Raw genomic sequence first — 12,993 nt, forward strand, 5'->3', positions numbered from 1 at the left:
AAATCGAAACTGACTCCCTGCCTTTTCCATAAAAGGTGGGGGAAGGAGGCGCTGCGTCTCCATTCGCGACTCGGAGGTTCCAAGCGCTGGTAGGTTCTACGGGGAGCTCCAAGCAAGAAGGGTCTCCCAGCACTGTTTCTGCCTTGGATAAACCCGAGGATTCTGGGGGGGGGAGGTTGGGGGGGAGGGCAGTGGTGGGATTCAACCGGTTCACACCATTCGGGAGAACCGGTTGTTAACTTTCTGAGCAGTTCGGTGAATTAGTTGTTGGAAGAAATCATTAGGGCAGAGAACCAGTTGTTAAATTATTTGAATCCCACTACTGGGGAAGGGACGTGCAAGGCGAGGGGGGGGGGTTGCGGTGATGGGAAGGGGGGCTGCTAACACACCATCCCTTTCCTGGGGCTTCCCCCCCATCCACCCTGCACCTGGGAAGATCGGGGGGGGACTTTTGGTCAGAGAAGACATTGAGTTTGGGGAGGGGGAATGGATTAGCCGCCCCTCTGGAATCGCCTGCCAGGAGGACCAAACGCACCTGCGCCTCTGGCTGCTTTGAACCCGACTCCGAAGGGTAGCTTGCACTCGGGTGGGTCTGGATACAAAGCAGGAGAAACCCAGGGATGCTCCGCGGGGCGCTTTGCAAAGAGGGCTTGCTGGAGGGAAGGGAAGGGGCTGCGGAGAACCCCCAAAGCTTTGCTGCCTTCTAGCAGTCGGGCGCATTTTGCGCTCCCTTGCAAGGGGGAGGGGGGAGGGATGGGGTGGGTGGCAAGGAATGACTCTTCAAAAAGAGGGTCGCGCAGCCCCTCCAAAGCACTCGATCTGGCAGGCAAGAAGAGCCTCTCCTTTTGCCCGACTACAAAGCCCAGCATCCTGTTCCTGCTGTGTGGGACTGCTGGGAGTTGGAACTTTAGAAGAAGAGTGTGTGTGTGTGGGGGGGGAAGCCTTTGTGTTAGGACTGGCTCCCTCTTTTCCAGCAAGGAGCAACAGAAAAAGGGGGGATCTGCTTCTACCCAAAGCCAGGATGTGAAAATTCCTGCAATATTCGTTTTTTGACTGGCTAAATTGTCTTTCTGCAGGGTTCTCTCCATCAGCTGGGAAGGAAGATCAATAGTGACCAATGGGTGAGTTTGTTCTTTGGATGCCTCCCGCTTGCTAGGAAGGCAGTTTCCTTCCCCTCTCCTTTTTTTTTTTTTAATTTTGATTTATATGCCGCCCTTCTCCAGAGACTCAGGGCGGCTTACAATGCGCTAAGCAATAGCCTTCATACTTTTGTATATTTTATACAAAGTCAGCTTATTGCCCCCACAAACTGAGTCCTCAATTTACCTACCTTAGAAAGGATGGAAGGCTGAGTCAACCTTGAGCCTGGCGAGATTCGAACTTACAGTAATTGCAGACAGCTGGTGTTAAATTACAGAGCTCTGTCTGTTGAGCTATCCAGGCTCCTCTCCTCCTTCCCTTCCCTTCCCTTAATTTTCTCTCTTCCCAATTGATTTTGTTTGGAAATAATATTTCTCATTGTTTTTATTTTCCTGAAATGAACCAACCTAGGTAGTCACTCTACAGCAGAGGTGTCAAACTCGATTTCATTACAAAACACACACACACACACAAAACATTGATTGAAAAACACAACCGCATCAGGGTTGTGCTTGACCTCGGGGTGGGCGTGGCCATGGTGGGCGTGGCCAGCTCCACGGGGCACCTGTAGTGGCCAGGTGCTAAGGCAGGACTTCTCTGAGACCCTCACTCACTCTCATTCTAATCTCCCGCCCTTTCTTCTTTTCTTTTTTCTTCCCTCTTCATTCTCCTTCATTTTTTTTCTTCCTTCCCTTCCTTTCCTTATTTTTCCTTCCTTGCTCTCTTCCCATCTTCCTTTCTTTTTCTTTGTCTTTCCCTTTCTACTGTCCTGTCCTTTCTTGCATGCTCAAATGCAAAAGGAGAAAAACATTTCTCCTTTTGTTTTGTTTTTAGTTTGTTTTGATAGCTCTCTACCAGTGAAAACGGAGCCCGGTGGGGGGCACATGCGTCCCCCCCCACCCCCGAGCTCCGTTTTTGCTGGCAGAGGGCTGCAGGAGACCGTTGAAGCCAAATCAAATTGCAGGAGCCAAGCTGTGTGCGTATGAACGTATGCCAGCCAGCCTCTTGCATGGCCCAGTTCTCTCCCCCCCCCACCTCACCCCCAAAGCCAGCTGCCAAGCTGCAAAGGTTGGGAACCACTGAACTACTGTAGATGGCTGAACTGCAAAAGAGAGTAAATATTGTAAGCTAGGTGTCTGCACTTTTCTAACCCCAATTTCAATGGCTGAAGTTATATCTCCTGTTAATTCCACTTTTCTCAAAGCTCTGTGCCCAGCTGGCTGAGAAATTTGGAGAGTTGAAATCCACAATTCTTGAAATTGCCAGGTTTTGGAGACTTCTGCTCTATATCGACAGAATTGTGGGATAATCTTTATATATAAAGATTCTCCTTTTCTTTTGTTTTTAGTTTGTTTTGGCAACCTGACAATTTCAAGAATTGTGGATTTCAACTCTCCAAATTTCTCCATATATATATGTGTGTGTGTATAATATGTGTGTGTGTATATATACATACATACATACATACATACATATATACGTTTTCTGAGATTTTCGCGGGTGTTTGTATGTAGGTCTTTGGTTATTTGGGTTTTCTCCCGCGTAAAATTGGACGTCGCCAAGATACTTCCAATTTTACGCGGGAGAAAACCTGAATAACCAAAGACATACATATATATATATATATATATAAACATTTTTTTAAATTTAAAAAAATATAAGTTTTATTAAAACACAGATTAGACATTTACACAACATACGACATATAAATAAATAGCTTATCCTTTTTAAGCATTGTTTCATAGTGGTTTTCCATCTGATACTTTCTATTTCTTCCCCTTTTTCTTAATCTAATACTTTTTTCCCCCTCCTCCTATTCTCTTTTCTTTTCCCCTCCTTATCTTTCCCCCTATAGAGATCTATATATTTTGATTATATCTTTACTTTCTTACATTTCTATATTCATATTATTAACATTTAAAATCCAAAAGTACAAGTTAAAATACATCTATAACAAAAATACATCCATAATAATTATACAATTCAACGTCTTTCTGACAGTATGTAATTCTCAACTTTCTTCAGCTTTTCCCACATATACCTAATCAACATAAACACATTTTATATCTTATTTTATTCTATACATTCCTTATTTTTAATTTCGTATCCATTGATACCAGTTTTCCCAAGTTAAGTAGTATTCCGAGTCTTCCTTATTATTTAATTCTAAAGTAAGTTTGTCCATTTCTTGCACATTCGAAAATTTTCCAATTATTGCACAGTCTGTTGGTATAGTGGACGTTTTCCAGGCTTGCGCAAGTACAATTCTAGCTGCTGTAGTTTTTTTTTTTTTTTTTTAATTTGATTTATATGCTGCCCTTCTCCGGAGACTCAGGGTGGCTTACAATGTGCTCAGCAATAGCCTTCATCCTTTTGTATATTTATACAAAGTCAGCTTATTGCCCCCACAACTGGGTGCTCAATTTACCTACCTTAGAAAGGATGGAAGGCTGAGTCAACCTTGAGCCTTGGCGAGATTCGAACCTGCAGTAATTGCAGGCAGCTGGTCTTAATAACCAGCTTAATAACAGGGTGCCTTAAACCACTGTACTACCAAGATTATATGAATGATTAAATATTTTATCCTTTGGGATAAATCTTAATCGGCTGGGACATGGTGGTTTATAAGTGGAAGCCATCTTGAGCAGGATAGAGCAGGGGTGTCGATGCTGTACCATTAAAGTAATAGTTATCAGATTATTTTCATACAAGAAATTTGGGGTGGATGGTTGATGTGGAACCACAGGCTGAAGGGGAGGAGGCCCTGCTAGACAGAGTAAAAAGATATTCGTTTTAGAGTCCATTTGGCAGAGGAAACATCTTAGATCAAACATCTTAGATCATCAGGGGTGTCAAACTCAATTTAATTGAGGGCCGCATCAGGGTTGTATTTGACCTTGAGGGGCTGGGGTGGGTCTGGCCAGCTTGATATCACTCCTGTCGGGGGCACCTGTGGTGGCCCAAGTGCTCTGCCAGTGAAAATGGGCTCCTGAGCTCCATTTCAGCTTTGACGGCATCCTGCAGCTCTCTGCCAGCGAAAACTGAGCTCGAGAGGGCCGTACGCAGCTCTCCTGAGCTCCATTATTATTATTATTTTTTTTTTATTGAAAAAGTTTTCAAATACAAATTTTTTCCCCCTTTTCCCCCCCCTCTCCCTCCCCCTCCCTAACCCCCCCTCCCCACCCATCCCCCCCTGTGACTTCTTCGTAACAAAAAAACCCCTAATTCATAACAGATTACTTACTCCCTCGTCAAAATACTGACCTTTACTTACTAAAAATATTGAGCTCCATTATTTATTTTATTTATTTATTTTATTTATTTATTAAATTTTTATACCGCCCCCTCTCCCGAAGGACTCGGGGCGGTGAACAGCCAAAATTAAAAACACACAATACAAATATTAAAATGCATTAAAACAGAATTAAATTATCTTAGGCTTCACCAATTTAAAACCCCGTTACCCATAAAATTCACCAATTAAAAATTTTTAACCCAGCCCGGCTTGCTGAAATAAAAACGTCTTCAGGGCCCGGCGGAAGGTCCGGAGATCCGGGATTAGTCGTATCCCTGGGGGCAGCTCATTCCAGAGGGCGGGTGCCCCCACAGAGAAGGCTCTTCCCCGGGGGGTCGCCAGCCGACATTGCCTGACAGACGGCACCCTGAGGAGACCCTCTCTGTGGGAGCGTGTTGGCCGGTGGGAGGTTATCGGAGGCAGAAGGTGGTCTCGTAAATAACTGGGTCCTAAGCCATGGAGCGCTTTGAAGATGAGAACCAACACCTTGAAGCGCACTCGGAAGACCACTGGAAGCCAATGCAGCTCGCGCAGGAGAGGTGTCACGTGGGAGCGCCATGCCGCCCCCATAAGTACCCGCGCGGCCGCATTCTGCACCAGTTGGAGCCTCCGAGTGCTCCTCAAGGGGAGCCCCATGTAGAGAGCATTACAGTAGTCGAGGCGGGAAGTAACGAGGGCATGAGTGACCGTGCATAGGGAGTCCCGATCCAGAAAGGGGCGCAACTGGCGTATCAGGCGGACCTGATAGAAAGCCCCCCTGGCCACGGCCGTCAAATGCTCTTCTAAGGACAGCCGTGCATCCAGGAGGACACCCAAGTTACGCACCCTCTCCGTGGGGGCCAATGTCTCGCCCCCAATAGTCAGCGATGGCACCAGCTGACTATATCGGGACGCCGGCAGCCACAGCCACTCAGTCTTGGAGGGATTGAGTCGGAGCCTGTTCCGCCCCATCCAGACCCGCACCGCCTCCAGGCACCGGGACATCACTTCAAGGGCATCGTTGGGGTGGTCTGGGGTGGAGATGTACAGCTGGGTGTCATCAGCGTACAGATGGCACTGCACCCCAAAACCACGGATGATCTCGCCCAGCGGCTTCACATAAATGTTGAACAGGAGAGGCGAGAGGACCGACCCTTGTGGCACCCCACAAACCAAGTGCCTTGAGGTCGACCTCTGCCCTCCAGCCAACACAGACTGCGACCTGTCGGAGAGATAGGAGGAGAACCACCGTAAAACAGTGCCTCCCACTCCCAACCCCTCCAACCGGCGCAGCATGATACCATGGTCGATGGTATCAAAAGCCGCTGAGAGGTCTAATAGGACCAGAACAGAGGAGCAACCTCTGTCCCGAGCCCTCCAGAGATCATCAACCAACGCGACCAATGCCGTTTCCGTGCTGTACCCGGGCCTGAAGCCGGACTGGAACGGATCTAGATAGACGGTTTCCTCCAGGTACTGGGGGAGCTGTCGCGCAACCACACTCTCAACAACCTTCGCCAGAAAGCGAAGGTTGGAAACTGGACGATAGTTTGCTAAAACAGCTGGGTCCAGAGAGGGCTTCTTGAGGAGGGGCCTCACCACCGCCTCTTTCAAGGCGGGAGGCAAGAACCCCTCACTCAAGGAAGCGTTTATAATCCTCTGGAGCCAGCCTCGTGTAACCTCCCGGGTAGCCAGCACCAACCAGGAGGGACACGGGTCCAATAAACATGTGGTTGCGTTCAACCTCCCCAGCATCCTGTCCACGTCCTCGGGAGTCACAGGGTCAAACTCATCCCAGATAACCGTCTCAAGACAGACCTCGGACAACCCGCCTGTACCTACCCAGTCGGAGTCCAAGCCTTCCCGAATCTGAGCGACTTTATCGTGCAGATAATGCGCAAAATCCTCAGCACGACCTTGCAAGGGGTCTTCCCGCGCTCCCAGATGGAGAAGGGAGCGAGTCACCCTAAACAAGGCAGCTGGGCGATTTTCTGCCGACGCGATAAGAGCGGAAAAGTAATTACACTTCGCCGCCTTTATCGCCACTAAGTAGGTCTTGATATAAGACCTCACTAGTGTACGGTCAGATTCGGAGCGACTGGCCCTCCAACTACTCTCTAGGCGTCTTTTCCGGCGTTTCATCCCCCTCAGCTCCTCGGAAAACCAAGGAGCTGGGCAGATTCGGCGCCGGGTCAGAGGCCGCAAAGGCACGACCCGATCTAAAGCACCAGCGGCCGCCCTATCCCAGGCGGCCACCAGGTCCTCAGTCGAGTCGCGTGCCAGAGTCTCAGGAAATGGCCCAAGCTCCATTCGGAACCTATCAGGATCCATCAGGCGCCTGGGGCGGAACCACCTAATTGGTTCCGCCTCCCTGCGGTGGGGCATAGCGGTCAGGAAGTCAAGTCTAAGGAGAGAATGGTCTGACCATGACAAGGGTTCAATAACTATATCCCCTGTATCTAAGCCATTCAACCACTGACCAGAGACGAAAACCAAGTCCAGCGTGTTTCCTCCTATGTGAGTGGGGCCCTGAATTAACTGGGTCAGGTCCATGGCCGTCATGGAAGCCATGAACTCCCGAGCCGCCTCAGATGCTTCACCGATGGACGGCAGGTTGAAATCCCCCATGACTAAAAGCCTGGGGGTATCAACCACCACCCCGGCTATAACATTGAGGAGCTCGGGCAGGGCCGCTGCCACGCAGCAAGGAGCCAGGTACGTAACCAGCAGGCCCATCTGCCTCCCATGGCCCCACTTCACAAGGAGAGACTCACAACCGGCTATCTGAGGTACAGTGGCCTCCCTAGGATCAAGACCTTCCTTTACAATAACCGCCACCCCCCCCACCCCTAATAATTATTATTATTATTTTTTATTAAAAAGTTTTATCAAAGATACAGACATTTTCTCCCCGCCTCCTTCCCCCCTCCTCCCTCTTCCCCCCGACTTCCCAGAGCATTTAACATATCATAAACTAAAATATGCTAACATTTTATAGACTCCAAATTCTCCCTTGGTCTTTAACTCCGTATAGTTTAAAAAGAAAAAAAACTATGAACATGAACTAAAAACTAGATTGAATATTTCATTCATAGGCTATTTGAAGCTTTTTAGTCTGATACTTGTTTTGAATATAGTCGATCCATCTTCTCCACTCCAGTACATATCTTTCATTTGAATGCTCTTTCAAATACGCTGAAATTTTTGCCATCTCTGCCAAGTTCACTACACAGCCCTCCTGAGCTCCATTATTGTTGGCAGAGGCACTGCAGGCTGGTCCTTCGCTGTCCCCAGCACTGCCCTGCGAGTTTAACACCCCTGCCCTAGACCAAACTGGCTCTAATTTGCCATCGGTTCCTTTGCTGACGAGGATATACAAGAAAGGCAGTTGTGTTGCTTCCTTCTTCCCTTGTGTATTTTATTCTTTTGAAGATACAGTATTCATATGTCTCTAGAAAAGAACTGTGCCAGACTAAAAACTGTTTGCGTAATTGCAGATATACTCTGGGAATAATTAAGGAGGAGACGTTTTAACCCCTTTCCTGCCAACCAAACTCTTCAAGCTCCCATTCCTTCTTTGTTCTCTGGAAAGCAGCCCCTCCCTTTTGGCAATCCAGACTACATTTCAACACAATAGGCGTTCAAAAATGGCAGCGCCTTGCATGGCTGCGGCTGCTTCGACCCTCAAGAGGGTTGGCGATTTGTGGTCGAAAGTGCCACCCGGCTTGAATGATTCTTTGAGGATTGTGACCACAAAGCAGAATTATATTTCCAAACTGTTCCAAGGCCGTCAGTCTATATTGGATTCGGGGATTTTTATCAAAAGCGGAACCATTGATAAAGCTGTTCTGGGTGAGTCTGTGTTGCTTCGGATTGCTTCGGGTTAAAGTGTTACGCGGAGGGTGTGAGATCGGGTGCAAACTCTGAAAGTGCTAGGTATTTATGGTGGCAGAGGCAGCAGGGAAGTGTCCCTCGGGCGCCGAGTGTCATAAGTAACAATATGATGTTAAAATAAAGCAATATCAACGGAAAGAAGAGCAATAATTTTGGCTTTCATAGAAGTTGTTGTAGGAGGAGGAGAGGCAGCGCTTGGGGGTGGAGTGAAGAGAGGATCAAGGGATCCAAGCCTAACCCCTCTTGAATTCCATTAACTCTTACCTAGCCCCAATTTAGTGCTGATCTTTAGTGGAGCAGATTTTTGTGCATAGGCGTGAGCAATAAATCGGCTTACTTAGAACTTCAGACCTGAAGAAGCTTCTTGGATGAGAAGCGAAACCTCTTCAAAGAAAAAAAAACCAGAAAGTCCAGTTGCCTCTTGGGAAAAAGCACATTTCGGGTAGAACTTAACTATGTTCCTGATTCTTTGTGCCCGACATCTTTTCCTTCAGCTTTTTAACCCTTTGTGCACCAGATTTTATGAGTGGGCTCCAACCACCCTCCATTTCTGGTCTTGTGATCTCTCTAAAGATCATGACACTATATTTTTCTAGTTGAGTGGGCAGAAGAATAAAGATATTAATATGGTAGCTTTGTAGGAAAGTGGGTGGAGATAGGTTAGGCTATTGATTGTTTAGTTTAAAGAAAAGGGATATTATGTCTAGATGTGAATATATGTAAAAGATTTGAGCTAAGAGATATAATGATGGGGGGGAAGGAAATGGGTAGCTGAACTGAATAAATGTTAAATTAGGATTTACTATATAGACTTATAGTGGAAAGTTGTTTTGAAATGTTATATTAATATATACAAAAGATTTGACTTAAGAGATATACATATGGGGGGTAGTAAAAGGGTAGATTATGAGCGGAAATCGCTAAATTGGGAGATATAATATTATTATGTCAAATTAGGAGTTATTAGATAATGTTACAATAGAATGTCACTTTGAAATGTATAGCATAGTATAGTATAAGGGGGATATGATAATTTTATTAGAAAGAAAGGGTCAGTATATGGAGATGGAGTAAGTGGATGGTAAAGTATGATATAATCTGTTATGAATTTGGGTTTTATTATGAAGAAGTCACAGGGGAAGGGGAGGGTGAGGGGGGGTTAGGGAGGAGGGGGGGAAAAAGGGGGAAAAATCTGTATTTGAAAAACTTTTTCAATAATAATAAAAAAAAAGATCATGACACTTTGGGAAAAATGGGTTGGCAGCTTTCCTGCAGCCTCTTAAGCAGCAGTGTTAAACTCGCAGCCTGCAGGTCGGATACGTCATATGCTGGCCCCATCCCTGCCCAGTTTAGCGAAGGGGAAAAAAGTCTCGATATGTCACATGACGACGCCGTGATGATATGAGTTTGACACCCCTGCTCTTAAGGGTCACAGGACGGTGCTATCACCCAAGTATACATGACCAATGTTTTAGTCCCATTTACTGTATGGTGGAGGTTGGAAAATGTGGTTGAATGAATATAGTCAAGAAGATAGAATTCAGCAAGTGGTTGTCCAATTTTGTCTTGATTGCTATTGCACAACTTTTGTTGGGTTTTTCGATTCTTGTGCCCTATAATCTTTATTTTGTTAACCTAAGTCTCTTTATCCCCAGATTCTATACTTGGTGCTGCAATTGGCCTCGGTAAGTTCCTAGTTTCTTCCTCCACCAGTATGTCAGTGCAGTTCTGTTGTGTGGATGTTTGGGTGGTTTAGGGGTAGGGAATTTCTGGTGGGTGGGAGTATTTGGGGATTGTTATGTGTGTTGGACCTGGTCTTTGGGTGTTAAGTGAATTTCGTGGTATGGGTATACTGTGCATACACGTATAATGACAATGAAGTTATTATTATATTCCTTGTGGGAACTGGAGAGTTTGAGATTTCTCTCTTGGTCCTTCTCCAGTAGTGTGGACTCTATCCCCCAAAAGCCTTGAACATTGGGTGGGAATTCTGGGCTTCCTGTTCAAAAGGAACATTTCCCAAGACTGGCAAAGGGGAAAGAGTTGACCTTGCCGCTCGTGAATCCTGTGATTATAGTATTTGTATAGAGTTAGTCCTTGACTTACAGCTGCTTTGTCAAGTTTTGAGGTCGTCTCAAATAAATTGCATTTCAAACAAAGTCTTTGAAGAAAAACTCCCATTTATTAAGCACGACATTCTAGCTCTGACTCATCGCAGCCAACAGTGCCTTCCAGACCCAAAACCCTCCCTTTCCGTTCCCCACTCCCCTGCACTCATTGGCCATCTTCCAAGTCACTCTACCCCTAATCTACCGCTACAGCTCAAAGGAATTTCCCCCCTCCCATCCCATCTCCTAGGGGATATTATCTCCAGGGAAAATAAGTAGGTGAAAAGTCAAACGTCCCTTTCCAGATGCCTCCGCTTCTCCTTATGTCAGCATTAGAGTAACTGCAGCTTGAAGTGCTGACGTGCTTAGAGTTATGGCAGCCTTGGAATGGATGTTTTAAAGCCTATGAAACATTTCCAGCTGTGGTAAAATGTCGCTTCTACTCCCCCAACATGGTCAGAAGAACAGAGTTGGAAGGGACCTTGGAGGTCTTCTAGTCCAACCCTCTGCTTAAGCAGGAGACCCTATACCATTCCAGACAAATGGCTGGCCAGTCCCTTTTTAAAAACCTCCAGTGATGGAGCACCGACAACTTCTGGAGGCAAGCTGTTCCACTGGTTAATTGTTCTGTCAGGAACTTTTTGACATTTTGGGCATTTGGCAGTAGGCTCACCTTTATAACCAGTTGCAGCCACATGACTGATTTGTAATATTTTTTGTCAGTTTCAGAAGAATGGGTTTGTTTTAACCACCAAGTCATTTGCTTAACGGCCATAAAAACTGTAAACTTCTCCCTGGGGTCTGATCACAGGGGTGCCTTGCCTTATGTCTGGATTTCTAGTCCCAATTGTGGTTATAAGTCAAGGACGATCTGTACCTGGAGGAAACCAGGATGGGGAAACTGAATCATTCTCAAAGAGAGGGACTCGCTGCAGGATTAGGGACCACAATTCAACTTTGTGCCATCTCCTGGAGGAACACCAAAAGTCCTATGTGGGCATTGCTGGAAGGGCATGACTCTTTTCCATCCTGGGTGTGGGAGGGGTTAGCTAAACTCCTCCCATTCTCATGCTTCATGTTCATGTTCTCCAAAATCTGTCAGAAACCACCACTGGAATTGGATCATTCTGCAGCCAGTGGTGGGAATCGGCAAGCCACATGTGGATCATCCTGACAGCATTATCATGTACCATCCACTGCAAACCTGTGGAACAGAACATGTGCAGAACTATCCTTCTGGGAATGACCTGCTCCAGAAGCCTTCAGGATTTGCCCTCTTTCTTCCCCATCACTCCAACGTTGGTCTAGGGCAGGGGGTCTCCAAACTTAGCAACTTTTAAGATTTCTACTTCCAGAACTCTTCAGCCATTCTGGGAGTTGTTAAGTCCACAAGTCTTAAAGTTGCCAAGTTTGGAGACCCTTAAGTTTATCAGAAGACAGTCTGATCACCCCTACTCTGGAAGAGAAATGGAAGGTCTCAAAAGGGCCATTTCCAGAATACGCTTGGCCCAGATCCTTATGTGGTATCTCTTGGCCTCTAAAAGTTGGGAAATCTTTCTGGCACACAAGGACCACAGCCAGCTCCATTTGCTTTCTTGCTCTACAGGGGTGGCAGCGGTAGGCATCCCGGTCGCAGTTGGCGTTGCGGGTTTCACTGGCACAGGAATTATGGCTGGTTCAATTGCCGCCAAGATGATGTCTACTGCCGCCATCGCGAACGGAGGCGGAGTGGCTGCTGGCAGTTTGGTTGCCACTCTGCAGTCCATTGGTACGTTTCCTGCCCTGGCCCTGATGCAAGGATTGGTTTGGCCAATGAGGACTGGCGCCTTATCTTTTGTTTTATACCTGTCTAGGGGCTGCAGGGGTGCCAACTGCTGTGTCAGCAGCAACAACAGCCACAGGAGCAGTGCTGGGAGCCTTAAAGGACGTTTACGGTTGAGGGGCCAGAGAAAACACACCCCTTCTCCATAAGATTAGCTGACTTGTCAAAGGTCTCTAAAGAGAAACCTGCTTGAAGGGGAAACAGCTGTATCTTCAAAGAGTCCTTAAACTATTTTAGTTTAGCCTGCTTTCTCATGGATTTGTTCAACTGCTTTTCTTGCTGTAATAAAAAATACCTTAAAATTTTTCTGTGCTTCAGTTTATATGAAATATAATGGGATGTCCACTTCGGTGGGTTTCCATTTATTGAATTCACAATCGCCTCCCCTTTTCCGGTCCTGAAGAGGCAAACTCCCAAGCCTCTTTTCTGAACCTCAAAGCAATACAGATGTGCAAGGCAAAAAGTAAACTTTTTCCCCAATCTTACGGGATCCTTTGGTGAGGTTCTTTTCTCCCTTGTTGCTGATGGACACAAGCAAAATAAAACTAGTCCTAGCCCATCTGGGTGGCTCACCTTTTTGGGGAAGGGGTAAATCAGACGTTCATTGTTATTCCTTAGAAACAGATGCTATATTCTGTTAGCTTAATTCTAAAAAAAAAAAAAAGCTTGTAGTTTAGGATTATGAATCTGGACTGAAAATAGCTAACAAAAACCAGTCCATTATCATTCTGAAGCTTTGCTGGCTGAGGAATTCT

General features: G+C 46.3%; 1 protein-coding gene across 2 annotated transcripts; it reads left to right on the forward strand.

Moving 5' to 3' along the window:
* LOC139321242 (interferon alpha-inducible protein 27-like protein 2A) lies at window positions 1-12,540 on the forward strand. 2 transcript variants are annotated; one of them, XM_070949901.1, is made up of 6 exons: window positions 1-89; window positions 1,077-1,121; window positions 8,010-8,266; window positions 9,964-9,993; window positions 12,023-12,184; window positions 12,270-12,540. In XM_070949901.1, the coding sequence occupies exons 3-6, from the start codon at window positions 8,062-8,064 to the stop codon at window positions 12,353-12,355; spliced, it is 483 nt and encodes a 160-aa protein (XP_070806002.1). In that variant the 5' UTR covers window positions 1-89; window positions 1,077-1,121; window positions 8,010-8,061; the 3' UTR covers window positions 12,356-12,540. The 2 variants fall into 2 exon arrangements, with proteins under 2 accessions (XP_070806002.1, XP_070806001.1); XM_070949900.1 differs by having other exon boundaries at window positions 21-89; window positions 7,912-8,266.
* The last annotated feature ends 453 nt before the right edge of the window (window positions 12,541-12,993 follow it).

This window comes from Pituophis catenifer, unplaced genomic scaffold, assembly GCF_029215685.1.
Source record: "Pituophis catenifer annectens isolate HBS135680 unplaced genomic scaffold, rPitCat1.0.hap2 SCAF_9, whole genome shotgun sequence".
NCBI classification, from domain to species: domain Eukaryota; kingdom Metazoa; phylum Chordata; class Lepidosauria; order Squamata; family Colubridae; genus Pituophis; species Pituophis catenifer.

Bases quoted from the DNA above. Each gene is read 5' to 3' on its own strand.
- LOC139321242 (XM_070949901.1), top strand. From the start codon at position 8,062: ATGGCAGCGCCTTGCATGGCTGCGGCTGCTTCGACCCTCAAGAGGGTT. The intron at 8,267-9,963 runs GTGAGTCTGTGT...CTTTATCCCCAG, and splicing joins CATTGATAAAGCTGTTCTGG to ATTCTATACTTGGTGCTGCA. The intron at 12,185-12,269 runs GTACGTTTCCTG...ATACCTGTCTAG, and splicing joins TGCCACTCTGCAGTCCATTG to GGGCTGCAGGGGTGCCAACT.